Here is a 26,024-nt window from a genome sequence, read left to right on the forward strand (position 1 = left end):
TAGATAATCCTTGAATCAAGGTGTATAACATATGCTAGGCACAGCCAGTTGCTTTCATACAAATTGTGATTAAATCTTTATAACAAGTCTATCATAAATGTAATATTTATTTGTTTGCTTCTACTGTTTTTGATTTATTATGAATACGAAAACTGAAGCTGAGAGGACGCAACTGGTGGGAAGTCACAGGTCTAATTACTGAAAGTGACAGGAAACAACTATTATGTTCTCTCCCATTCGATGGTTTTCTGATTTGATCAGCATCTCTAGTACATCTTGTTAAAACAGATTGCTGGGCCATATCCTTAGAGCTTCTTATTCATTAGGTCTGGAACAGGGCCAGATAATTAGCATTTTCAACAAGTTACGAGATGATGCCAGTGCTGCTGGTCTTGGGACCATACTTTAAGGACCCCTCCTTGCAACATCTGTGCATCATACTCTGTGAACAGGTGCACTCCAAGTGTGTTAGTAAATAGCTGAAACTTTGCAAGGAGTCTGAGAGTTTATTTGTGTATCAAGCATGTGGACAAATTGAAGAGTCCTAACATCTCATCTACTTACTTCCCTCTCTCTGTCCCTAATAAAATTTTCAAGTGCAGATAGATGCTGTTCTGGTTACTAGTCTACAAACTCATGTTTAGAAGATGCCACTGATTTCCTGGGAGATTGTTACCATTATGTGTTCTCTCCTTCCATGGATATTGGAACATTGCTGTATGTGAAGAGAAATAACATGCTTAACTTTATAAAGGGAGATTATCATAAGTTTACAATAAGTTGGTAAATTATAGCTCAACTTTGTGAAGGATACCCATACAGTAATTAAAAAAGATGTGGTTAAATGTATTTATGGCCATGAAAGCATGGTAAATATCAGATGTTGAGTGAACATAGTAGGTTACTAAAGATATGTATATTTCAATTAACTCTATAATCAAAAAACTAATAAAATCAGAATAGCATTTATGTTTGGCCAGTAGCTTAGTAGACAATTTCTTCCTCCTCTTTTCTCCTCCTTCCCCCAGTTTTTCTTCTTCTCTCTTTCTTATGTCTATACCTTCTTAATTTTCTACAATAAATACCTACAATAAATTTTATAAATTTTCTACAATAACTATTGCTTACATAATAAACAATATTCAAAATTATTAGAAGCAGCAGTCCACAGTACAATCTGCATGTAGCCTGTGAATTATTCTTAGCCTGGAACTCTCTAGAACTTCCCAACCACCTCCAACCTGTCTTCTTGAGGCCATCAATTACAGACAGTCCAAGTTCAGAAAGGCACTATTTTGTCCTATAATACTTCTGGATGGGGCCAGTCAGAAATCATTTCTCCTTGCTCTGTCCCAAAGAGAAACTCAGTCAGCTTATATCTTTTCGTAGCAGAAAACCTGCTTGCTTAAAGAGCAAGGAAGTCTGCATGTAATCTTAGTGCTATGGTCGGCATAATTATATCCTCTTACATTAAACAAGATAATAAAAGAGGGGAAATATTTCTGTTCCTGTGATTCAGATACTAAGAAGAATTGCCAAGATTCATGGAGGACTTTCTAGACCCCAGACACTGTGAAAAGTATGTCACAATGTCATTAATGATATCACAATTCCCCCAGCTTCTCAAACATGACAATAATATCCCCAACACAGCACTTTTTTGTTGCTCTTTCCTCTGCCTGGAACCTCATCTCCCTCTGTATTTGCAAGACTTGCTTTCTTAGTTCATTTAACTCAGATCTCTGATCATAGAAAACCTTCCAGGAGATGTTTTCCCTGTTGCCATTTCTAGAGAAGCACCTTATCGTCTCTATTACCTTAGCTCACATTTTCATCATAGCAGTTATCACAGCAGGTGTCCAATAAATGTTAAGTTTATGAATCTCATCTTCATCACAATCCTATGAGATGGATATTGACATGATGCCTATCTTCAAGGTTGAGAGAGAATTAAGTAAATTGCCCGTTTGAACCAAGTTGTCTGACATCTGAGCATATGTTCTTAGTCGCCACTTATTGGAATGTTCTTTTTTTGACTGGATGAAGTGTATTGTCTCAGTGTTAAAAACAGGCACTTGAAAGAGCAGAGATGAATAGATAGTAAAATATCGCTGATAATGAAATGCCCAGACACATGACAAATTACTAGGGGTATGCGTATGAAAAATGATGTGTACTTTCAAGCTATCAGCAAGCAATTGAAAATACCTTCTTTTATGAGAGGGTCAAGATAGTTTTGTTTTAAGATCTGTACTTACCGGCAGAATTGATTGCAGTTATGTGCAGAGAAAAATATTTCATTCTCTATCTCTGACAGAAAGTGGAAAGAGGAAACACTGAAAACAGGAAAATATGTGTGATATCTATAGAACAGCAGATACGTAACTCACGGAGCAGCTGAAGAATTAAATCAGAGGTATGTTTTGGCATTCTTTGCAGGCTCTACTCACTTCCTTTAGATTCCTTTTCTTTTTTATCATGCAAGTCTTGGATCTGGTACCCCCTTTCTGTCCCTATGCCTGAGACTTATAGGATGTCACTGGCAAGGATCTTCCTACTAACAGCAGGAAATCAGAAGAACTCTCAAAGGAACCAAAGAATGGGGAATCCAGTGTGGAGCTAATTCTGCTGTCCTCCAGTAGCCCTGGACCTGATCTGAACAGGTAATATTAGGAATGTATTGGACAATATGATTATTTCTCTGGTATAAAACCTACACCTTTTGGCAAAACATCACTTATGTTGAAGCTTGAAGTTCTACACTCTTTCCTTCAAGGACCATCTGGTCCACTCTTTCTCATTGCCTGGGACAGAAATATGCCAAAAGGAATTACCCTTTTGTAGTGTGTACTCTTACAAAATCTGAAGTCTATTCATTGAGAGATTGTTTCTTAACATAAAGCATTTTCAAAATCTTTTGAAGTTTTATAAGGAGACAGGATGGCAAATAAATAAAGTTCTTTTTAAAACTCATGTTTCAAAGTCTGTAAATATCACTCTGTTTTGAGTAGATGGCATAATTTTGAGGGGCTCCAGGTTTCCCTCCAATCTTATTGCTACTTGATACACTGGACCAAGACTGTTCTGAGCTCCAACAGAAACAAAACCTATATTGCCTTCAACAAGCTAGGGCCACCCACTTTGCACATTCCAGTGCAAATTCAAATGAGACCTAGAGAAGGTTAAATCACATGCTGATGTCTGACCACAATCTAGACATGAATATTGAAGGAAGATTTATTTGCTTCTCCTGGCCAACTGCCTTTTTAGTTTCTTTTCTTCAGAGAAAAAGAAAAAAATTATATATATATATATATATATATAATTATTATAATTATTTATTATATATAAATATATATGCATTTTTTTAAAAATTATTTATTTATTTGACAGAGAGAGAGCTTTTACAAGCAGGGGGAGTGGCAGAGGGAGTGGGAGAAGCAGGCTTCCTGCTGAGCAGGGAGCCCCACTGAGGCTTGATCCCAGGACTCCGAGATCATGATCCAAGCTGAAGACAGATGCTTAACCAACTGAGCCATCCAGGCACCCTGTATATAGGCATTCTATTATATTTTCACAGGCATGGAAGATAAACCAAGGACATCCAAGGTATCATACTAGCAATTACAGAAAAATAAATTGAAATAAAAGAGGACAACACAAGTATATAAAGAAATAATTTATTAAGATTTTCCGAAATAAGACTATTTCAACCTATGTATTTAAGAGGGATATCAAATGCAAGACTCCAAGGAAATTGTTCCTATCTGTTCCTCAGGAATCTAACATTGAGCAAGATTTACCCAATCGAGAAATGACTGGAGAAGCCACATCAAAGAAATTTATGTGATCACTGAATCTGTTTAACCATAGAATAAAGACTGAAACAAATGTTAAGGTTATGAGATCAGATAGAAATGTAAATAATACGATCTGCAGCAATTCAAAAATTAGCCATAGTTGGAAATGTAAATATTCTGATGTCTTTTGTAACAAATCAAAGAGTAAAGATGGCTGAGTATATTTAATAACACAAAGAGAAATATAACTAGCACAGAGAAACTTCCAACCCATATACCACCATTGGACTCACAGGGAGTCTATAAATTATATTTAAAGCTGTGAAAAAAGAAGACATCTGAAATAGTATAACAGAAAAAAATAGTTATATCAACAAATTCAATAAGACTAAACTCAAATTTGGATAACAAAGCAAAATTCTATGCTAAAACAAAAGAAAAAAGTCATGCTGGGTGAATGCTAAGAAAAGGAAAGCAGATTATCCCACACAATATGGAACAAATAGAGAAAGATGTCTAAGGACTTCTTTCTTTTCCAGCTCTCCTATAAGCATTGTACTCAGATCATTCTCAGCAGAGATTTATAACAAATTGTATAATAACAGAATAAATTAAATTATTCTAATATGTTAAAAAAAGGGACGAGCTTAACATCATCACATATATATGCAGATTTGTTTATTTTTGCAAAATATATTTCTTTAATGCTACCCAGAAAACAATAACATGCAGGAGAAGAACTGCATAGCAGGAGGAGCAGGGTGTTGGAGATGGGGGGAACTCTTCGTTGCATGTCTTTTACTAGGGATAGGAAATATGAATACAATTGAATAAAATTAAAGTGGTCCATGGAGGTGGAACTGCTCATTTTGTCAAATGGGCCCTTTACTAGAAAAAGACTAAAAGAAAAGTCATATTCTCATTCAAAGCTCGAGAAATCACTGTAGCCTGGGCTTCACTGGCAGGACCAGCTCTGCTAAGAAAGTGAGGAAGAGGAGGCAATGGTTTAAGTGAGCCGAATCTCGGGGCACTACTCAGACTCCAGCAGGTGCAGACAACCTCAGTGGTAGCTATGCACAAGGCATCCAAATGTCAGGCTCAGTTGGTTTGGACAGAACCCCAGGTAATCAGCAATGAACCCAGAGGCGATGCTCTCTATGTAGGCAGAGGTGCATTTATCATGAAGGGACCAGACCTATCCTTGTCCAGGCCCCTGGGATTGTGGAGGAGTTGTTCAAAGTTTAAAATGTTCTATGAGGGGAAAGTAAGCCAGACTGCCCTAAAGGACTATTTCTATGAAGTATTTCTGGCAAATTGCCTAAAATGAATCATAAAAAACAGGGACCTGAATCTCCAAGCATTCTGCAACATGTTATGATGTTTCCTCATTTTAAGTACTCAATTTTATACCTAACGATGTACCTAAAGCTTATGATTTTAGATTTTTTATTAAAAAAAGATTGAAATTCTTAAGATTGCATTTTCACAAGTGCCTATTATCGCCCTGGAATATAGGCCTATGGTTTGCTGATGCCACAGTTTAGTTTAGGGATCCTCTTTTCCTCCCACTCTTTTAGCCAAGCATGTCAGAAGCAGCTCGAGGCGCACAGAGCATCCCCAGGTGCACTGACAGACATTGTGCGTCCAACTACGGTGAGCTCAGTGATTTCCTGCCTCTGGAATAGCAGCGTGCTTATCTGTACACCAATGGTTTTGGGAGGTGGCCTGGGGGGTGGGGAAGACTCCCTTGGCATCTAGAATGAGTTGAAATTTTTGATTCATCAGCAAGCAGCTAGGACAGTAGGGACCCTTGGGAATTTGTGACGTATCAGACTGGGCTTCCTGCTGATTTGAGCAGGTGGGAGATTGAATCTGGGAACTCTGAAATATCAATTAAAGAGTGACACTGAGCCTTGGGCTGCTGGGAACTGCCCATACTATTTATGTTGAATTCTGAAATTGCATTAAGCATGTTAAAATTGAATCAAGGTGTCTCCATTGATACCTTATACCTTACTAAAATATGGAAGTGAAAAGGGGTTTAATGGGATTCCAAACATCCCAGAAACCACTTTTTATACTAATTTCCTGACTTTTTTCATAACTCACACTATTCCTTTTTCTTTAAATTCCTTATATTTTTCCAACCAGGACAAACAGTCACTCTGCTGTAATGATTATTCCAGGCCTGCACTACCTTTCACTCCAAGGATACAAAAAAGTGAACCAGTTTATTCTCATTTCACAGCTGCTATACACTAGCAGAAAGGGTCCTGAACATGTAATTAATTCAGGCAAAGGAAAATTGAGTGAAGAGAGAAAACCATGCACCATTCAAGCTCAATCATCATTTTATGACAGTGTGCTCAAGTAGGGCTATAATCATGGCAAGGCTTTCCATTATTGATTAGTTAATCATAAAGAAAATATGTACACTTCTACATACACTTAGCTTTCAAAAATGATCTTTTTAAAACAAGAAAACTTTAGCAAGATAAATATCTAATAGATTATTTTTATTGACTCATGGGAGGAGAGTAAGAGAAATAGAAAAAGTAATGCCAGTTTTAGTATTTTTTAAAACAGAATTGCTGAGGATTTGTGAAAAGGATCATTTTCACCAATGTTTTTCTTTTTTACCCCTTGGCTCTCACCTCACAGTTGGAGAACTGATAATTCCATCAGTGAGGTCCTTAGGAGAGAGCCAATCCCCTCTCTGGCTACTCAGAAGGGTAAATCTCATGTTACACCACACACAGCAAAAACCTCTTGGCCCTGTCACTCCTTTGGCTCATTGCTTGGAGAGAAACCAGTACCAGAAATGGATTCATGGGGTCTCAGCCCTGCATGGATCCCTGAAAGACCTAGAAAGAGACTAACAGTGTGTCACCAGGTTATATGTTATTGCCAAGCTTGAATATTGTCTCAGATTTACCAAATAAATTCCTAAACAATCCTACACATTTATATAGTATTACTGTTGGTAAGTTATAAATCTGAAAGAAACTTTTCTCAACCATCAATGATTAAAAATTGATCATTTTTAATCACGGAAAATGTGTAACTAATTTTTCAGTTTTTGTCTATGGTAAATGGCATTACAAAACCTTTGTCTTGAAAGATGATAAAAGAATATGCAGACAGGGATCCCTGGGTGGCGCAGCGGTTTGGCGCCTGCCTTTGGCCCAGGGCGCGGTCCTGAAGACCCAGGATCGAGACCCACGTCGGGCTCCCGGTGCATGGAGCCTGCTTCTCCCTCTGCCTGTGTCTCTGCCTCTCTCTCTCTCTCTGTGTGTGTGACTATCATAAATAAATAAAAAATTAAAAAAAAAAAAAAAGAAATTTAAGAATATGCAGACAAAATGTAGGAAAATATTATAGAAATGTGTTCACATGTTAAGTTTTAAGAATTATGCTAATTTTCTAGATTTTGTGATCTCGATGGTATTGGACAGCTTTTAAAGGGTACAATTTATTATGATTTCTTTTCTCATTCTAAATATTTACTTCTATAAGCAATTTTATAGTGGTAATTTTTTTTCTTAAAAAAATTGCACATCCAGTTGCACATCCTTCAGATATCATATAACTTGAATCCACTTGATCAGGAGGATTTTCAATTGTATAAAATGGTGATTGGAAATTAGCACTTTCTAATTAGACAGTCTTGGTTCAAATTTTGCCCTTGAGGCTTTCTAACTACATGATGTAGGCATTGTTTCACTAATTCTCTAAATCTCATCTGTTATGTTGGAATAACATTAGTACCCATCTCATAGAATCAATAAGAAAATATAACAACGTGACAGGGTGCATATGAAAGCAGCTGACAGGTTCCTAACACTCTTACTAATGTCTGAAGAGCTGTCAAATAAATTTCCTAAACTTATAAAGCCCAAATGAAACTCTTTTGTTTTCCTTCAAAATGACTCCTTGCCTTGCCTTTTCTCCTAGTATTAACATTCATCCAGTTTTTCAGACTAAATATCAAGGAGCTTCATGTGTTACATCTAATTCCATCAGCCACCTCTGTTAACTGTATTTTCAAAAACATTACCCCTAAATGACAATTCTTCACCACTACTGCTCTGGTCAAAACCTCCTACTGCCCTAGTCCAAATCATTAATGTCTCTCTATATAGCTGCAATAGCTTACTACTGGCTCTCTTGTTTCCTACCCACCCACCCCAAGTCTATTCTCTTAGTCCCTTATTACCACTTCTGAGACATTTATCGGTTACTCTCTTTCTGTTACAAATCTTTAGTTGTCTATCTACCTACTCCTCATCCCACTCCTATTATCCTGATGTAAGTCCATCAAGTATAAACTTCTCAGGAATTTTTCACCCTTGTTTGAGATAGTGAATATGACCCAGAGTCCACATCTCCAACATGACTCCTAAAGACCCAACTAGAACCTAGTTCTCTGTTCCTTGGTGTTCTTCACGCATACCCCATGCCTCACAAACATCAAACAAAACATTGGTCATTGGACATTTCACATTGGTCTCAGGATGAATCTTATCACCTACAAACTAGAATACTTCCTAAATGATAAATTTTGAGATCCCATTCTGTGACAAAATTCACCATATTTTTAATCTCTCACTTCCCCCAATATTCCTTCTTTTGGGCTCTCCTGAGTCTTCTAATTCCTATACCCTCATCTTTTGGTCCAGTCTCCCCCAACCCCTTGCACTTACTTTTCTTCCTATCCAGCCTGTATCCCATGACATATCACAGAGGCTTCTATTAAATAGGAGATCAATTATTTTAGAGGATGGGGATGTTAGGTCAATGAAACCATCTACTTCCTTGTCCTTGATAGCTGAGCAGTGTTGGAAGAACTCATATAGTCATGCTAACTTTGATGACTACAAATACAGTGTTTCCTCAACTGGGAAATCCTTTTGGCAGTCTCTGATTGGCTACTTTTGCAATTCCCCACAATAATTATTACAAATCTCCAGCATTTGAGGAAGCTTGTGTGGCTCAGCAGTTAAGCATTTGCCTTCTGCTGGGGGCGTGATCCCAGGATCTGGGATCAAGTCCCACATTGTGCTCCTGGCAGGATGCCTGCTTCTCCCTCTGCCTGTGTCTCTGCCCCTCTCTCTTTCTCTGTGTCTTTCATGAATAAATAAATAAAATCTTAAAAAAAAAACCACGAATCTTCACCATTTCTTTCAAATCACCATTACCTCTGCTTTCTTTCCCTACTCTACAGTTAACATTGTCTCCTTCACAAAGAAGGATTAAAGAATGGGTATCTTTAATTCATCCAACTAACAGTTATTTTTTTACAAGATTTTGTTTATTTATTCATGAGAGGCACACAGAAAGGCAGAGACATAGGCAGAGGGAGAAGCAGGCTTCCTGCAGGGAATCTGATGCAGGACTTGATCCCAGGACCCTGGGTTCGCAACCTGAGCCAAAGGCAGATAGATGCTCAACCACTGAAGCATCCTTCCAACTAACAGTTATTAAGACACTACTGTTTGCTGAGCACTATTGTTGGCGATTAGGTATATCACCAAATAAGTCAAGTAAAGTTATTTTCTCATCTTTAACTCTCCCCTGCCCATCAAAAACATATCAGAAATATATAACACAAAAAAATTTTAAAGTAGTCATACCAGGAATTTTTCTTGGTGGAAAATGCAGCAGTGAAAAGAGATTTTGTTTTAGTGAGTGGAAGGAGAGAAAAGGACAATAAAAAACACATAAATTTAAAAGTATATATATTATATATAATATTTTATATATACTATATGTATTATTTTATATAATATGTACACTATATATTAATATATGATATTTATATAAACACTTTTAAATTTGTTTTAATATATAATATATATATTATATAAATAATATGTAAATTTTATATAAATATATGTATATTTAGCCAGATGAACAAGGTAAGGGGATAGAAAATAATGATAAGGTATGACTATAAAGTCAATAAAATTACTGTTAAATCACTTTCAGAAATCACCAACAGCTTATAAAGAATGGAAATGGGACAAGAAAACATCAGATTCTGTACCCACAGAGAACTGACCCAACATAGTAAGCAGCTGAAAAATGGGAATGTCAATTAATTCCTCTCTTCCCTTCTTTGCCTCTTCTATAAGGCCAGGATTGAATATCAACAGTCATGTTCAAAGGTTTGAGAACATCATTTGTCAAGTTAACCAATATTCCAAAAGTTTTAGGTTTATGTAAATTCTATGATCCCTAAAGTTAGCAGTGGCCTCACACACATTTCTAAAGCCTCCCCCACCTGGCCATCTGCACCTCCTTCTCCAGCCTTCTATGTTACCAAGTGAGAGAACACAACCATCTGCCTTCAGCAAGTACGCCCAGTTGCCTTACAGATTTCTATGAATTTCAAACAAACAAACAAACAAAAAAGGAGTGGAAAGCAATGGACTTAATATGTTTTTCCCAACACCCACCCATCAGTTTCTTTGGTAAATGTTCTGAACATATGCTTATTAGGTGCTGTGTTTCATTGCAGTATTATTCCAACTAAAAATGGATTTTTCCTGTAATTATGCATTTCTAAGTTTAAAAAACTGTTATTTCTAGCAGAATTCTCTGTACATGATGGAATTCTATAGTAGAATTATGTTGATGTTTGGCCTCCCAGAGTCCATCATCCTAGTGCCTCAGTTTCCCTTTAGAGAACTACTTCCTCCCAACTCTCAGCATATGATTTATATAGTGGAGCTGATTCAAATCTCAACTACCATAAACATGTGTTACAAAACTGGGCAAAAAGGAACCATACAAATTGTTTTGGGAAAGTTGTGTGATTCACCAAGCTCCAGTAGAGTGTGTGACTTTTACTTCACTGCTAGGAGACAGTGAACTGCTACTTCTAAGTGAAACTGGAAGGGCCCTACACTGCCAGTAGAATGCAAAATGGTACAACCACTTTTAAAAATTTTCTATTTTTCAAAAGAGCAAACCATAATCATACAACCCAGACATTCCACTCCTAATAATTTACCCCAAAGAAATGAAAGCCTATATCCTCACATCCTCAAGATGTGCATAAAGATTCACAAGAGCCCCCAAAACTGGAAACAATCTAAATACCCATCAATATATGAATGGATAATCAAAATGAATGGGCCATTTGCATTAAATGGCAAAGTACTCAGCAAGGAAAAGAATAAAGTACTGATAAATGTAACACATTGAGTGAGTCTCAAAATCACTACGGTATAGTGGAGAAAATGCTAAACACAAAAGAGTATGTAGTATATGACCCCACTTATTTAAACTTTTAGAAAATAAAAATTAATCTTTGGTGACAAAAATCCTATCAGTTGCGGTCTAAGGCTGTGGGGGGTGCAATGGGAAATAGCCACTGCAGGGGGGCAAAAAGAATCTTGGGGATTATAGAAATGTTTGTTGGGCAGCCCCAGTGGCTCAGCGGTTTATCACTGCCTTTGGCCCAGGGGCATGATCCTGGAGACCCGGGATAGAGTCCCACATCCGGCTCCCTTCATGGAGCCTGCTTCTCCCTCTGCCTGTGTCTCTGCCTCTCTCTCTCTCTCTCTCTCTCTCTCTCTCTGTGACTCTCATGAATAAATAATATATTAAAAAAAAAGAAAAATAGAAATGTTTGTTCACAGATAGTGGTGGTGATTCACAGAGCATACAGCTGTTATTGTTCAGCAAATTGTGCACTTTGAATACACACAAGTAAACTATATCTTGGTAGAGTTAAAAATAAAAATTGAAGGAACAATAAAACCAATTTACAATTGCTCTGATTTTTATTATCAACATGTGCCAACAATTCTAAATGATCTTTTGTCGATATATATTTTAAACAGTTTCTCCTGTTATGTTGCTTTCTGTGTGAAAGTTAATTCAGGGAACCGCCAACCATGCACTTGGCTCCCAACTCTGTGGACTTACTACAGATCATTGTTTTGAGAGTACTGCCTCAACAGTTTGAAATAGTTTGGGCTCTGTCTGAGTACAGTTGATCTGTGATGTACAAGCAAATGTTTAACAAATGGATCCCTGAAGAAATAACCTTGAATTATTGTACTTCCAGATTTCTTTGGTATACTATGCCTTCCATGACTAATTTCAAACTGCCAGTGTGATGGCACTGAGCAAGGAGGTGGGAATAGATGCTCACAATAGCTACTGAGCCAATGTGAATCCATACCAGGACAGTACTGAGTTGGATGATCCAGTCTTTGTGGTATACAATTCCTACATTTAAGCCTATGCTTAAATAAGCATGATCCCAGTAACTATATAGCTAAGGAAACAGAACTTTATTGATTCAGCTCATCATTCTATTTGCAAGTTATCTATAACTTGCAGAGTTTATGCTTTGGGAGCACTTACAAATATATCATTGTTCTGTTTTTTTTTTTAATGCAATAATGTAATTAAAGGTGTTAATTACTGTTTTTTAATTATAGCATGTAATTAATTTGTTTCCACTTGCAGAGTTAAGTATACAAAGTTCAGTGACAAAATATTTATGTCTATGCTTCTTTTTTGGAATTATTACTCTTCCTTTCATTTCATGAATATTACTGAAAATAATTTTCTTTATAATGGAAAAGTGTTTCAAAATGGTCCATTCCAAGTGCCCAATATACTAAATAGGCCACTAAACAGATTGATTATATAAGCCTGGAAAGGTCAACTATAAACCAAAATATAATTTTAAATAAAGATTCCAAATGTGGACAGAGTTTACTATAAAAGTAAAAGTCAGACTTGGTACCAAATGTGTCATTTCTAATTTGTCTACAATTCATTCACCTACCAAAAACATAAACTAGAATGGAATTTGTTGCTAGTTTTTAATTCATACTGCCACTAAACTTCTATGGTTTCTATTTTTTAGCTTCTTTTTCAGTAAAATAAATAAATTACAATTGACAATACTTGTCATCTTTTCTGGATTTAAAATTCTTATATATAAGCAGATAGTATCATTTTCTTCTAGCACTAGCAACTTTGTAACAAAGAAAAGTTACAAAACTAGGAAACAAAACTAGGAAAAGGCAAATTCAGATCTTAAAACTCAGTCACTAGTGACACAATTATTTAACCCACAGAATTATCTGATCCATCAAACATTTTTAACAAACTTACAATGAAACAAATTTTGAGAAAATCTTTTTCCTAGAATCCAATAACAATAGATAGTATTTATTAAGCACTTAATAAACTCTGCTAATTACTTTATGAAGATCATCTCACCTGTTTTATAGAAGTCCAAAATTTTAGGGGCCCCTGGGTGGCTCAGTCCACTAAGCATCCAACTCTTGATTTTGGCTCAGGTCATGATTTCAGGGTCATGAGATCAAGCCCTGCATCTGCCCCATGTCAGGCTCCAAGCTCAGTGGGGATTCTGCTTGAGATTCTCTCTCTGTCTCTGCCCCTCCCCCTGCCCCAGCCTTGGCTCACTTGCACACACTCTCTCAAATAAATGAATAAATCTTTTTAAAAAGTCCAAAAATTTAATGTCTCCATTTTCACAAATGAGAAGAGTGAAGCATAGTATTTGAAATAACAAGTTCATAGTGACAGTGTAATGAGTGGAAGCAAAAAGCTAAAACTCCTGTTTTACTCTAAAGCCTATGTTAATACCAGAGCTGATAATTATGGCATTAAATATTGAAGCACAGATAATTTAATTTCAATTTGACTTATGTTTATAAACCCAAAAACTTCCTGGTAAGAGATTCGAAAGTTCAGAAATGGAAATTGTACATGAAAAAGAAGTTTGGAGTTTGCTATGATTCAGTCAAAATTTCCATCCTCCTACAAATATTCCTCTGAACTCAAAAGCAAGAATATTTATAATCTGGGTTCCTGTTATTTTCATCTCTGTTCAGGTAATCAGTATGTGACAGCAACTTACCTTGAAAATGCCATTATTTTTTAGACTAAAGAACAGATCTGTCATGACTATCAATTTAAAATACCATCTCTGTGTTAAAAAGAAGCTAAGCTATTCATCTACTCCGTACATTTTTTTAACAAAAGAAAGAAAAAGACATTGAAGATAGGTTTTCTTGTTAATGTTAACAGAGGCTGTGTGCTTCCAACTTGAATAATATTCCTGAGTTATTTTGCAGGTAGGTAAGGAGAAGGATGTGGAAGGCAGAAGATGGTGCTTCTGTGTTGAATTAATGTGGTCACGTAAAATCTGTCACATTTAGGTAGTATTTTTTATGCATAAAATCCTTGAACTCAAAGTAATTTTATAGAAAATAGATACACGCATGGAATATCCATTTCAGTCAGTTAAGCAATTCTGAAGACCCTTTCTTCAGGCAAGAGTGAAAAAAAAAAAAAGCCTAGCATTTAATAGGACTATTAAATGGACTTTAATAGGACTATTAAATGCTGGGCTGCCATTCTAGTTATATCATTTAATGGCCAAGAAATCTGACTAATCCTTTAACTTCTCTTAACCTCAGATTTTCATCTGTAAAATTGTGATAATACAGAGTTTTGTTAACTTAATGGTCAGCAAGGCACTATGCAAAAGCCAGTAATAACTATAGCTCTTTTTCACCATTTTATTACATACTACTCTCTACTTCTCCTACTCCCAGCAAACCCGGCAATGGACAGTCAACACCCATTGTCTGGAGATACATGATGAAAATTTCCTATGCTCCTTTTCCCTTCAATCAATTATGTATTATTTATAATAAATATATATATTTATTTATGTCATATATACCCTGATATATCTGCCTTATTTAATTTTAGATATGCTCCACGAGTGCTCCAGCTTTTGTTCATATGCTGTTATCATGGTATAATTATCTATTTACACCTTTGTTCCTCCCATGTACAAGAGCTTCCAAAATTAAGTTTTCCATTTATTTTTCTATCTTCATCATCTCACCACAACGTCTTAGCAAATGTTTGGTGAATGGGTGAATGAGGTTTTCTTTTGCTTCATAAGTGATCACTGCTACATGCTAAGAGGCATTCAGACACTTCTTTTGATGTTAGCAATGAAATGAAAGAAAAATAATAAGTCTGGGGGTTCCTGGGTGGCTCAGTCAGTTAAGTGTCTACCTTTAGCGCAGGTCATGATCTCGGGGTCCTGGAATCAAGCCCCGTGTCTCAAGGAGCCTGCTTTTACCTCTCCCTCTGCCTGTCCCTCCCACTTGGGCTTGAGCTCTCTCTCTCTCTCTCTCTCTCTGTGTGTTTTAAATAAGTAAATAAAATATTTTAAAAAATAGTCTAAAAGTTAGGAATTTAATAATACAGTAATAAAGAATAATCTAATTATCAGTAAACAAATATGTTTTAAAAATCAAAAGATCAGAACTTTAAATGGCTTCACTACCATTTAAAGTATATATGGTTCAGCATCCTTCCATTAAAGTGGTAACTATTCCAAAAATAAAAATGCTCCATATAATATATGATACTGGGTTTTAATACAGTAAGGATTCCACAATCTATCCATACACTCGAGTCAACAAATATTTATTGAATTCAATACATTAACACTTCGTTAGCCACTAAGGATGTTATGATGGGTCAGATGGAAAGCATGTCTACCCCCCAGAGCTCACAGTCTCCTGGGGAGGAGAGGCACATGGATAAATTGCTGGTGATTACAAGGTACCATGAGGACTAAGATGGAAGCAGAGGGAGCAGACGCAGCAAAGAGAAAGCCACATCCTGCCTTCTGGAAGCTCTAGCAGTTACTGTGGTTCATTATGATGCTTCACTCCTCTTAAAATGCCATCGCATTGCTTATAACTTCCATTTTCATCCAAGGTCATCCATTTAGCTCTAAATATTGTTCTGACAGTGAAGGCACTGTTTTCTTCCCTTTAATTTTCTTTCAGTTTTACTTATCAACTAAAACAGTAACTCATTTTGAACTTTAGAGGGTTTAAACACTAAATCTACTGTTCTTTAGATGAAGCATTTTAAAGCTAACTCTGAAACACTTTTAGGACTAGTGAACTAAGAAAATAAGAAACTTTATGAAACAATAAAGAAAAATCCAACAACATTCATACATAAAGTCAGAGAAATTTTCCATTAGAATTGTTTGCAGCAGATACTCATCCACCATCTCCTTTAAATTTGATGATCTTTCCTTAATGCATGCAGCAACAGGGAGCTCCCACTTAGAAAAGCTATCTTCCACTTGTGGATACCTCTAATCATTTCAAAGGTTTTATTTTACCACAACAGAGGTAGTAGGGGGAGGTGTTTAACTTCCCCTGAACTACCAGAAAATAATCTCATTTATCTTTTACATGATAAACCCTCTCTTACTGAAAGGCGGCTGTTAATGCCCTGTAAAACCTTCTTTCCTTTAGATGAAACTTTCCTGTTCATTTAAATATGCCACTTGTTACATTATGCCCATGATTTGTTATTCAATACATATCTACTGAGCACCAATTTTGTCCTAGACCCACAGCTAGGCACTGGAGATGCAGAAGGGGTTGAAATACTAATTGATCTTTCCAATCTCTATACGGATCCCTTTAGGGTGGACTCTAATATGGCAATGTTTTACTTAAAATATACTTTGTGTGGTCATTCTGATGAATAGAAACAATGCAGAGATGGCATTATCTTTATAAAAAGCCATTTTATACTGTTTTCTGTACTTGGATTTGTAATAATTAAAATCTTCTGGAACACTGTTGGACCCTGGCTCACGGGTGCCAACGTGTCCCGGTGGACGCCCCAGAGACTCAGACCCCAGACAGGCAGATGCAATCAGCAAGAGGGTTTATTGCACGTTTGCGCAAACGGGCTCTCCGCCTCCGAGGAGGAAAAGAGCCCAGATTAGCAATTACAGGGATCTTTTAAAAGGCAAAAGGAAAGAAACTTCCTAAAGACAAAAGAACCGCGGGAGTCGCATGGCATCCAGGTTGATTTTGGGGAGGGTCAACATGAACCTATTCAGGGACATTCCAATCAGGGTGTGGGGGGGGAAACGGTTTTCTTATTGTAAACAGAATGCTTTTAGTTGCTAAAATTTCAGGAAGAAGACTGGATGGGCTGCCTCTGGATTAGGGCTGGCCCTACTTACAAGGGGGGAGGTTTCTTCATTCCCTCCTCTTGTTTGGGCTGATTTTAACCTTAAAATCTTAGGGAACATTTATTTTTTCAGTTTGGAGGGCCCGACATTGCTGAGTTAATACCAGAGCTTGGGTAATAGACAATCTTTCTCGGATGAACTGGAGCAGCCGGTTGAGGACGCAGGGGCCGAAAGTTAGCAGCAGGAGCAGGATAACTAGAGGGCCCATAATGGTAGAGATTAGGGTGGTCAACCAGGGAGACTGATTAAACCAGCTTTCAAACCAGCCCTGCTGGGCCTCCCGGTCCCTTTGTCTTTTATTTAACCTTTCCCTGAGTTTGGCCATGGAGTCTCTGATGACTCCAGAATGGTCTGCATAGAAACAGCCTTCCTCTCCCAGGGCCGCACACAGTCCTCCCTCCCTCTTTCAGGACTAGTCAATCCAAGCCTCTCCTGTTGTGAAGTGCTACTTCTGAAAGTGAGGGGAGGGACTGTTCTAGCTTAGAAACGGACTGCGCTAGTGTCCGTGGATCCTCATCTACAGCTGTTTGGAGTTCTAGATAACGCCGTGAGCCCTGGATCAGAGCAGCTGCGCCAGGACCCACCCCAGCAGCGACCCCTAGTCCCAACATAACGGCTAAGGACAGGGAGACAGGTTCGCGCCGAAAACGGGTGGGATGTTTATCATACTGATTTTCTAGAGTTTCAGCAGGGTGATAGAACACCCTGGGTATGATCTGCACCAGGACACAGAAGTCGTTTGAGCTATTTAGAACCTTAGCTGACACACAGGGGGTGAGGCCTTTGTTGCATGCCCACCAAGTTCCCGGCTGGGGCTCCAGGTAAGAATCAGTCCCCAAAATCGGGGTGGTAGTGTTACAAAGTCTCTGGTAGCCCCGGGGGGGTGTTCCTATGCAGGTTCCCTGTCCTGTAACTTCTGTAAGGCTGAGTTGTGGTTGGGAGTCGGGTGTGCATCCCTGAGTGCTAGTGATGTTATTATAGGTCCCTGAAGTAGCAATCCCCTCATAATAAGGGGGGGTGGTGCAAGGCAGAGCCAGCAGGATTTAGTTACATCGGGGCTGGTTCGATTAAGAGCCAGGAATGCCCCTATGATAAGATTTGTCCGGTCTCGGGTGACGACCGAGGGATTGGAGTGACCGCGAAGTTAGTGGGTGCGGCGCTCCCTGCGGCTAGGGCCGGGGCAGCTCTTTGTTCCCCGAGGACCGCTTTAGGCCCGATCGCCACGGGGTCTGGGGATTCTATTTTTAGTTTAATTCTGAATATAAAACCATCATCTGTTCTTTCTTTGTATAACCTGAGTCCCCACGTATATCCATTGGCCCAGTGAGTAGCCCTTTTTCCGGGCTCCGTGAAGGATATCCGTAGGGGATGACACCACCCTTGGCAGGGCCCATAATTAAGGGTTTTCCATTTGCTAAATGTCGGGTGAGTATAGTTAGCCTTGACAGTGATACAATCCCAGGAGGAGGAGGGCCTCCATTCTGCATCCCCCGTAGTTTCGCACCCCCAATTTTTACAATAGAAGTATTCCCCTCCTCCACAGGTGGGATTTAGCCTGCGATCTCTGTGGTGCCCGGGACAGACATAAAAGGGAAGAGTGCTTGGCATGGCCCTTCTGTCAGGCGTGCCACATCCTCCCCATGGGTCTAATCCCAGTCGCCCTGGAGGGCTTTCTTGGTTAGGGGCTCTAGAGGTATCGAAGTATCCCTCTAGGTCCCATGGGCTAGGGGCCCCTATGGTTAGCTTGCATAGGTCAGGATATAGGTCAGGCCACCAGGTTCCCACGGGGGCGGTCTTAGTTATAGACCAGACCTCGTCACCCCCAGACGTTAGTACCTGCCAGGTTAACCTTTTGAGGGCATGAGGGCTACCTTTGGCGGAGGTGAAGAGCGCTAGGAGAGGTAGGAATATAACAACTGTCATTGAACAATTTTTGAAAGTCTTATCTTGAGTGGGTTTTGGGTGCGGTGGAGCTTCCATTGGAGTGGCTCGTCCGGTCCGTCCTGGCTGGCGTCAGCGGTGCTCGTTGATGGGGCGCGCTGGACGTGTGAGGCGTGGACCCAAGCAGCAATGCCGTCTACCTTTAAGGCGGTTGGGGTGGTCAGTAGGACAGTATATGGGCCCTTCCAGCGGGGCTCAAGCGTCCTGGACTGATGTCTCCTGACGTAGACGGAGTCACCGATCTGGAACGGGTGTGGGCCGGTTGTGTCTCCGGGGCGGTAGACAGCCGCAAGGGGTTTCCAGATCTGGTGCTGGATAATCTGGAGCGCCTTTAGCCTGTCCTGTAAACCGGGAGTGTTAGCAAGAGGGTCAAGAGCAGAATCTAGTAAGTCCGTTACTGGTGGGGGACCTCCATAGAGAATCTCGTAAGGAGTTAGCCCATGGCGCGCGGGAGTGTTCCGGACTCGGAATAGAACCATAGGGAGGAGTTGGACCCAGTCTCTAGTGCCAGTCTCCAATGTCAATTTAGTTAGGGTCTCTTTAATTGTTCTATTCATTCTTTCTACCTGACCTGAGCTCTGGGGTCTGTATGCACAATGTAATTTCCAATTTATCCCCAGTAATCTGGCCACCAACTGACTTACCTGGGAGACGAAGGCGGGGCCGTTGTCCGACCCTATTACCTTGGGCAGTCCAAACCGGGGGAAAATTTCTTCCAGGATTTTCTTGACAACCACCTGGGCGGTTTCTCGCTTGGTGGGGAAAGCTTCTGTCCAGCCATTTCGTAGAAAGCTACTCCCATCGGTGTACCAGGTTGCTTCAGCATCTGGCAAAGGCTGGTCCGTCAAGTCCCCTCTGGTGCCATGGACTTCAGCTAGGATCTGGTGGCAATCATACATTACTAGGGAGGGGGACTCGGTTTCTGGAAGCAAGGTGGCCGGGTTTAGAGATGTAGCCGTTCCAAACTGTATCCGCTCAGAATTCAGTAACATGGCCTGATAATGGGTGACCCGGGCGTTTGAGAGCCATCGATCAGGGGGCTGGCGGATGACTGTCTCTACGGCGTGGGGGGCCACCACAGTGAGGGGTTGGCCAAAAGTCAACTTGTCTGAGTCTTTTACCAGGACTGCCATAGCCGCTATTATCCGGAGACATGGGGGCCATCCTGCAGCCACGCTGTCTAATTTTTTTGAAAAGTATGCCACGGGCCTTTTCCAGGGTCCCAGTTTTTGAGTTAGGACCCCTTTGGCTATTCCATTATGTTCATCAACGTATAGCGTAAAAGGCTTGGTTACATCTGGGAGGCTCAGGGCAGGGGCGGTCAATAAGGCCCTTTTTATTTTGTCAAAAGCCAATTGCTGCTCCTTTCCCCAGTGGTAGGGGGTGTTGGATTTCGTGAGAGGATATAGGGGAGCCGCCATCTCCGCAAACCCGGGTATCCAGAGGCGGCAGAACCCAGCACTGTCGAGGAACTCTCCTAGTCCTTTGGCATTAGTGGGTGCTGGGATCAGGGCTACAGCCTTTTTGCGGCTCTCCGTCAGCCACCTCTGGCCTCCTTCCAGGAGATATCCCAGATAGGTCACTTGTCTCTGGCCTACTTGGGCCTTTTTGGCGGAGGCTCTATACCCCAGTTCTCCCAGTCTCTCAAGCAGGGCCCCCGTACCTTTTACACAATCCTGTTCTGTCCTAGCCGCCAGGAACAAATCATCCACGTACTGCAGAAGGACGAGGTCCGGATGGCCAACTCGGAAATCTGCCAAATCCTGATGCAAGGCCTCATCGAACAAAGTGGGGGAGTTTTTGAATCCCTGTGGCAGCCTTGTCCAAGTGAGTTGTCCTGAGAATCCCGTCTCAGGATCTTTCCATTCAAAAGCAAAAATAGGCTGGCTTTGAGAGCTTAACCTCAGGCAGAAGAATGCATCTTTTAGATCTAACACCGTATACTAGACATGGCTTGGGGGTAAGGTGCTGAGCAAGTTGTAGGGATTCGGCACCGTGGGATGTATGTCCTCTGTCCTCCAGTTAACCTCTCGTAAATCTTGTACCGGCCGGTAATCTCCTGTGCCGGGTTTTTTTACGGGTAATAGAGGAGTATTCCAGGGCGACTGGCAAGGTATTAAAATGCCCAATTGTAATAGTCTCTGTATACGTGGCCGAATGCCTTCTTTGGCCTCTTTGCTCATTGAATATTGCCGGATCGATATGGGGGTGGCCGAGGGTTTTAAGTTTATAATTATGGGCGGCTGGTTTACAGCTAGTCCCATTCCGGCCGTTTCCACCCAGGCCTGAGGGTAGTTAGTGAGCCATTCAGAATCTAGGGGCTGCTCGGCCGGTGGAGAGTCCTCGTGCAGCCGGTGTTCATCCTCTCGGCGCAAGGTCAGTACCTGGAGGGGCTGCCCTCCCGCGCCAGTAATAGTGGCCCCTTTTTGCTGAAAAGGTATCTGGGCCCCTACTTTTGAAAGAAGGTCTCTGCCTAGGAGAGGGTAAGGGCAGTCTGGGACCAGTAAGAAGGAATGCGTTACTTGCCCAGTGCTCAGGTGGACCTTCCGTTCGGTTGTCCATCGATATAACTTGCCTCCAGTTGCCCCCTGAACCCAAGACGTTTTAGAGCTCAAGGGTCCTTTTGCCTCAGTTAAAACTGAATGTTGAGCTCCCGTATCGACCAGGAAGGTCACCGGCTGTCCCCCCACCTTAAGGGTTATCCGAGGCTCGGGGGGGGGGGTTCCCGGCCCTGACACCCCTAATCTTCATCTTCTAGGGACAAAACAGGAATGGGCTTCTTTTTAGGTCCCTGCGTTTGGCCCTTCCTTGGGCAATCTTTAACCCAATGTCCTTTTTCCTTGCAGTAGGCACACTGGTCTCGTTCAACCCGTGGTCCTCTTTTGTCTCCCAGGTCCCTACTCTGTCCTGACTTACTCTGCCCTGAGCCCTGTACTACGGTGGCCAGTATAGCCTTCTATTAACCTCTGCAGAAAACCTGCCGGCGTCTCATCTTTTCCCTGCACTATAGCACGTACCTTTGCCAAATTGGTGGGGCGACGCCCTGCCCCTTTGAGACCCGCTAGGAGTACCTGGCGATAGAGGCGGAGCCGCTCCCTACCAGCAACAGTGTCGTAGTCCCAGGTCGGGCGAACCAAGGGGAAAACATCCTCAATCTCATTAGTCAGCTGGGTCGGCCTCCCATCCGCCCCCGGGACGTTTTTCCGAGCTTCGAGTAGACGCGCTGTCTCTCCTCCGTGGTGAGGAGAGTCTGCAGGAGCTGTTGGCGGTCATCCTAGGTCGGCTGGTGGAGGTGTCCATTGGGTCCTGGCTGGAAGACTAGGGCCTTCACCTGCAAGATAATGTCAGTATTATCCTGGGCCACCCGACGTTGAAAGCCGGCCACTCTGAGGAGCAGAAGGTGACCCATCTTCGTCTTCTGACTTCGACCGAGAGATTGTGTGCCTGGCTGGCGACTTCTTTCCAGTGATCTAGAGTGAGGCTTAAAGGGGTGGTTACAGTCTGCCCCATGGGTGTAGAGAAGGGGTGAGCGGTGAGGAGGAGGACAGGAAAGGAAGAAAAACACGGAACGAACAGACGCACACGAACGACAGGACTGGCGCGGCAGATTCAGACGGGAGCGGTCGCGAACAACGACCCTCCCCGAAGAGGAGGGAGTGCCGGGGCTCCATTCCTCTTCCAGACCACTCCGGAGTCCGACTCCGGAGGGGGACCAGGGGTCTCGGGCACGTCTGCCTCCCCCGCTGGTCCAAATACAGAATACAGAGTACAGCGTCCTGCAGGCACAATACAGACCCAGCACAAAACAGACCCGGCCAGTCAGACAAACGGACGAGACAGATATGACATTTAGCGAGCTCGGTCTTACCTCCTACCGGTCTTAGGATTGAGTCTGGGGCGTCTCAGATCCCGGATGAGCCCCCAAATGTTGGACCCTGGCTCACGGGTGCCAACGTGGCCCGGTGGACGCCCCAGAGACCCAGACCCCAGACAGGCAGATGCAATTAGCAAGAGGGTTTATTGAACGTTTGCGCAAACGGGCTCTCCGCCTCCGAAGAGGAAAAGAGCCCCGATTAGCAATTACAGGATCTTTTAAAAGGCAAAAGGAAAGAAACTGCCTAAAGACAAAAGAACCGCGGGAGTCGCATGGCATCCAGGTTGATTTTGGGGAGGGTCAACATGAACCTATTCAGGGACATTCCAATCAGGGTGTGGGGGGGGAAACGGTTTTCTTATTGTAAACAGAATGCTTTTAGTTGCTAAAATTTCAGGAAGAAGACTGGATGGGCTGCCTCTGGATTAGGGCTGGCCCTACTTACAAGGGGGGAGGTTTCTTCAACACTTCTTATATGAAGTCGTGTTAAGCCACATATCTATGTTCTTTGTTAATATTTAATTTTTTTAGGGACACCTGGGTGGCTCAGTGGTTGAGCATCTGCCTTCAGCTCAGGTCATGTTCCCAGAGTTCCAGGATGGGATGTAGTCCCACATTGGGCTCCGTGTGAGGAGCCTGCTTCTCCCTCTGTCTATGTCTCTGCTTTGCTCTGTGTATTTCTCATGAATAAATAAATAATCTTAAAAATATATATATTTAATTTTTAGAGCCTAAATTGTGTATTTTCTCTGTTAAACTTCATGTTGTTCATTTGAACTATCAAAATTAAGTTGCACTTTTATTCAGAAATACAATGTATTAGCTGTTCTTTATAATTGTCTGCATCTAAAATTTTTCTAACTATGCCTCAGTCTTCATTTATCATGTAGATTTTGCAGAATGGCAGTGAATATTCTAGGACTATAACCTGTAGTTTGTTTTGCACCCTAGGGTGTAATTCTTATGAACTTTGACTCTCTACAAAAGAGGAGTCACCTGATAAAGAGTAGAAAATACTTCTCTGTATTCGATTCCCATTCTAGTGTCCATACTAAATATGCTTTATGACCTAGGGCAATTTAATGGCCTTCTTTTAGCCTTGATTTCCTTTTCTTTTCTTTTCTTTTTTTTTTTTTTGATTTCCTTTTCTATAAATGTAATGATGCCTTTTAAATTCCTATAAGTATATAAAATTTAAATTCTTACGTGTGTATAGAATTTCACTGGTTATCAAAGCTTCTTGATCTCAGGCACTTATTTAATGTATTCATTGCTATATATCCAGAATTCATATGAATATGTGTGCAGTAAATTTATAAAAAAGTCATTTCTGAATAAAAGCATGGCATATAGTAGATATCAATAAACATAGGTTTAACTTCTCCTTCCCTGTCTACCTTGAGCCTCATTTCTTCTTGGCAAAGTTTTACCCTGGACACTTTGAAGATCATTGCCTTTCATATGGAAAGTAGAAATAAAATAAACGTTGGCTTGTTCTCCTTTCTCCCTTTTAACATCACATCAGAGCCATGATTAATCCTTCCTTATGGTCTTTTTTCATTCAAAGCAGAAAAATAGACATTTTTTTGTTGTCTTCAGTATATTTCACAAACCCTAGCTTATTCTGAGTTTTAATATTTTTGTAATGAATTTTCTGGTTAGAATGCTTCTTTATATTCTTCCTTTGAAATATGTCTCTTCTTCCATCATTTGTGCATTCCTAGATAACTCCCCATAGAGCCATACTGATTTCTTCAGAAGTCATCTTCTTTTTCTTTTCTAGGGGATTATTTATGATTGAACTATAAGAATTTGTTTTCTTAGAGATTTCTGTCCGTCTTGAATCACCTCCTTCTTTTAAGTTGCTGAACATAGACTTTTGGGTTTTTTTGTGAATATTGTGAAGCTGCTTTCCTAAAGGCCAATGCACATATCTGACTATACCTTGTATATAATCTTCCTTTGATTTTTTTTTGCCAGTGTTTAAACACCAAAAATCACCTCATTTTTTCTTGCAATGATTTTCAAAGTAGCAATCTCTATAGTTGCTTCCATCACCTTCTAGAAAATGAATCTATTAGTAAGAAAAGTCAATAATGTATTGGGGTTTTTACGTTAAATGGAATGAGGCTTCCAAAAGCCATCTTTCTATATATTGGCTTCAATATACTTCCCTGTATCTTTTATATATTAGGTATATGCCTCTATCCCTGCATTTTGATTACATTATCCAACTCAGCCAACTGGTCTAATATGTCTTCTGGCCTTTGTTTTCACTCAAATAACTTCCAAATGCATACTACCACAGTAACCTCATGATTTCCCCTAGAGATGAATACTTGATAACTTAGAGGAAACTTAGTTATGTGCTCTGTGAGATTCTTACCCCCAAAAAATGTAAGCAGGAAGATACTGGGTCAGGCTGAAGTGACACAGACATAGTGTGATCTACCCACATTTTAGGGCTGATCCTGCATGGGGGTGGGGGGAAGGTGGTTAATGAGATAAACAGAAGTTCATTACATAATTTTCCTTGTAGTAAACCAAGCTTGAGTCCATCAGGTGGGGAAAAATACAGCAGGCAGCATTAGTTCAGACTGTAAGAAGGAGTTGGAAATCAGATAGACAGAACCTTCAAGTCTAAGCAAATATGGGAGAAGAAGGAGCAAGTATATCTTACACAGCCAAGGGAGCCACCCATTCTAATGAGTTTGGTCTCATAAATATTTCTTTTCTGTGTTCATAGTGTAGCCAAGTGCTCCCTCCACCATATCCTACTAATACTTTGAGACAATTTATACTCCTTCTATAATTTCAACTTTACAATGATAAATACCTATATTCTGATGCGCTATCATCTCAAGAAACAAATACTCCTTGTGGATCTTCTCCCTATTATTTTATCCTGAGAATTAGTGGGAAATCTTTTCAACATTGTTCTTCCAAACATTTTCATTGGATTGTTTTGTTAGTGTAATATCTTTCTCTAACTCAAATTCAGCTTAAAGCACATCTAAAAATAGAAGGCTGAAAACCTGTGGTCATAATCCCATAGTCAAATTTTGTTTTTGTTTTGTTTTGTTTTTATTTATTCATGATAGACACAGAGAGGCAGAGACATAGGCAGAGGGAGAAGCAAGCTCCCTGTGGAGAGCCTGATGTGGGACTTGATCCCAGGGTCCCAGGATCACATCCTGAGCCAAAGGGATGCTAAACCACTGAGCCACCTAGGTGTCTCTCCCATAGTCAAATTTTAAAGTATTTTTTAAAGGCCTGACTTTGTTGCTACTGAACTATTCTTTAGCATTTATACCACATG

General features: G+C 40.5%; 1 protein-coding gene across 1 annotated transcript; it reads right to left on the minus strand.

The window, feature by feature from the left end:
- Positions 1-18,110: 18,110 nt before the first annotated feature.
- LOC129521222 (uncharacterized) lies at positions 18,111-20,063 on the minus strand. Its single transcript, XM_055342500.1, has 2 exons — positions 19,476-20,063; positions 18,111-19,172 (listed from the first exon to the last, which is right to left on the minus strand). Exons 1-2 carry the CDS (start codon positions 19,962-19,964, stop codon positions 18,810-18,812), a joined length of 852 nt encoding a protein of 283 aa, XP_055198475.1. The 5' UTR covers positions 19,965-20,063; the 3' UTR covers positions 18,111-18,809.
- Positions 20,064-26,024: the final 5,961 nt, after the last annotated feature.

This window comes from Nyctereutes procyonoides, unplaced genomic scaffold, assembly GCF_905146905.1.
Source record: "Nyctereutes procyonoides isolate TBG_1078 unplaced genomic scaffold, NYPRO_anot_genome, whole genome shotgun sequence".
In the NCBI taxonomy this organism is placed as follows: domain Eukaryota; kingdom Metazoa; phylum Chordata; class Mammalia; order Carnivora; family Canidae; genus Nyctereutes; species Nyctereutes procyonoides.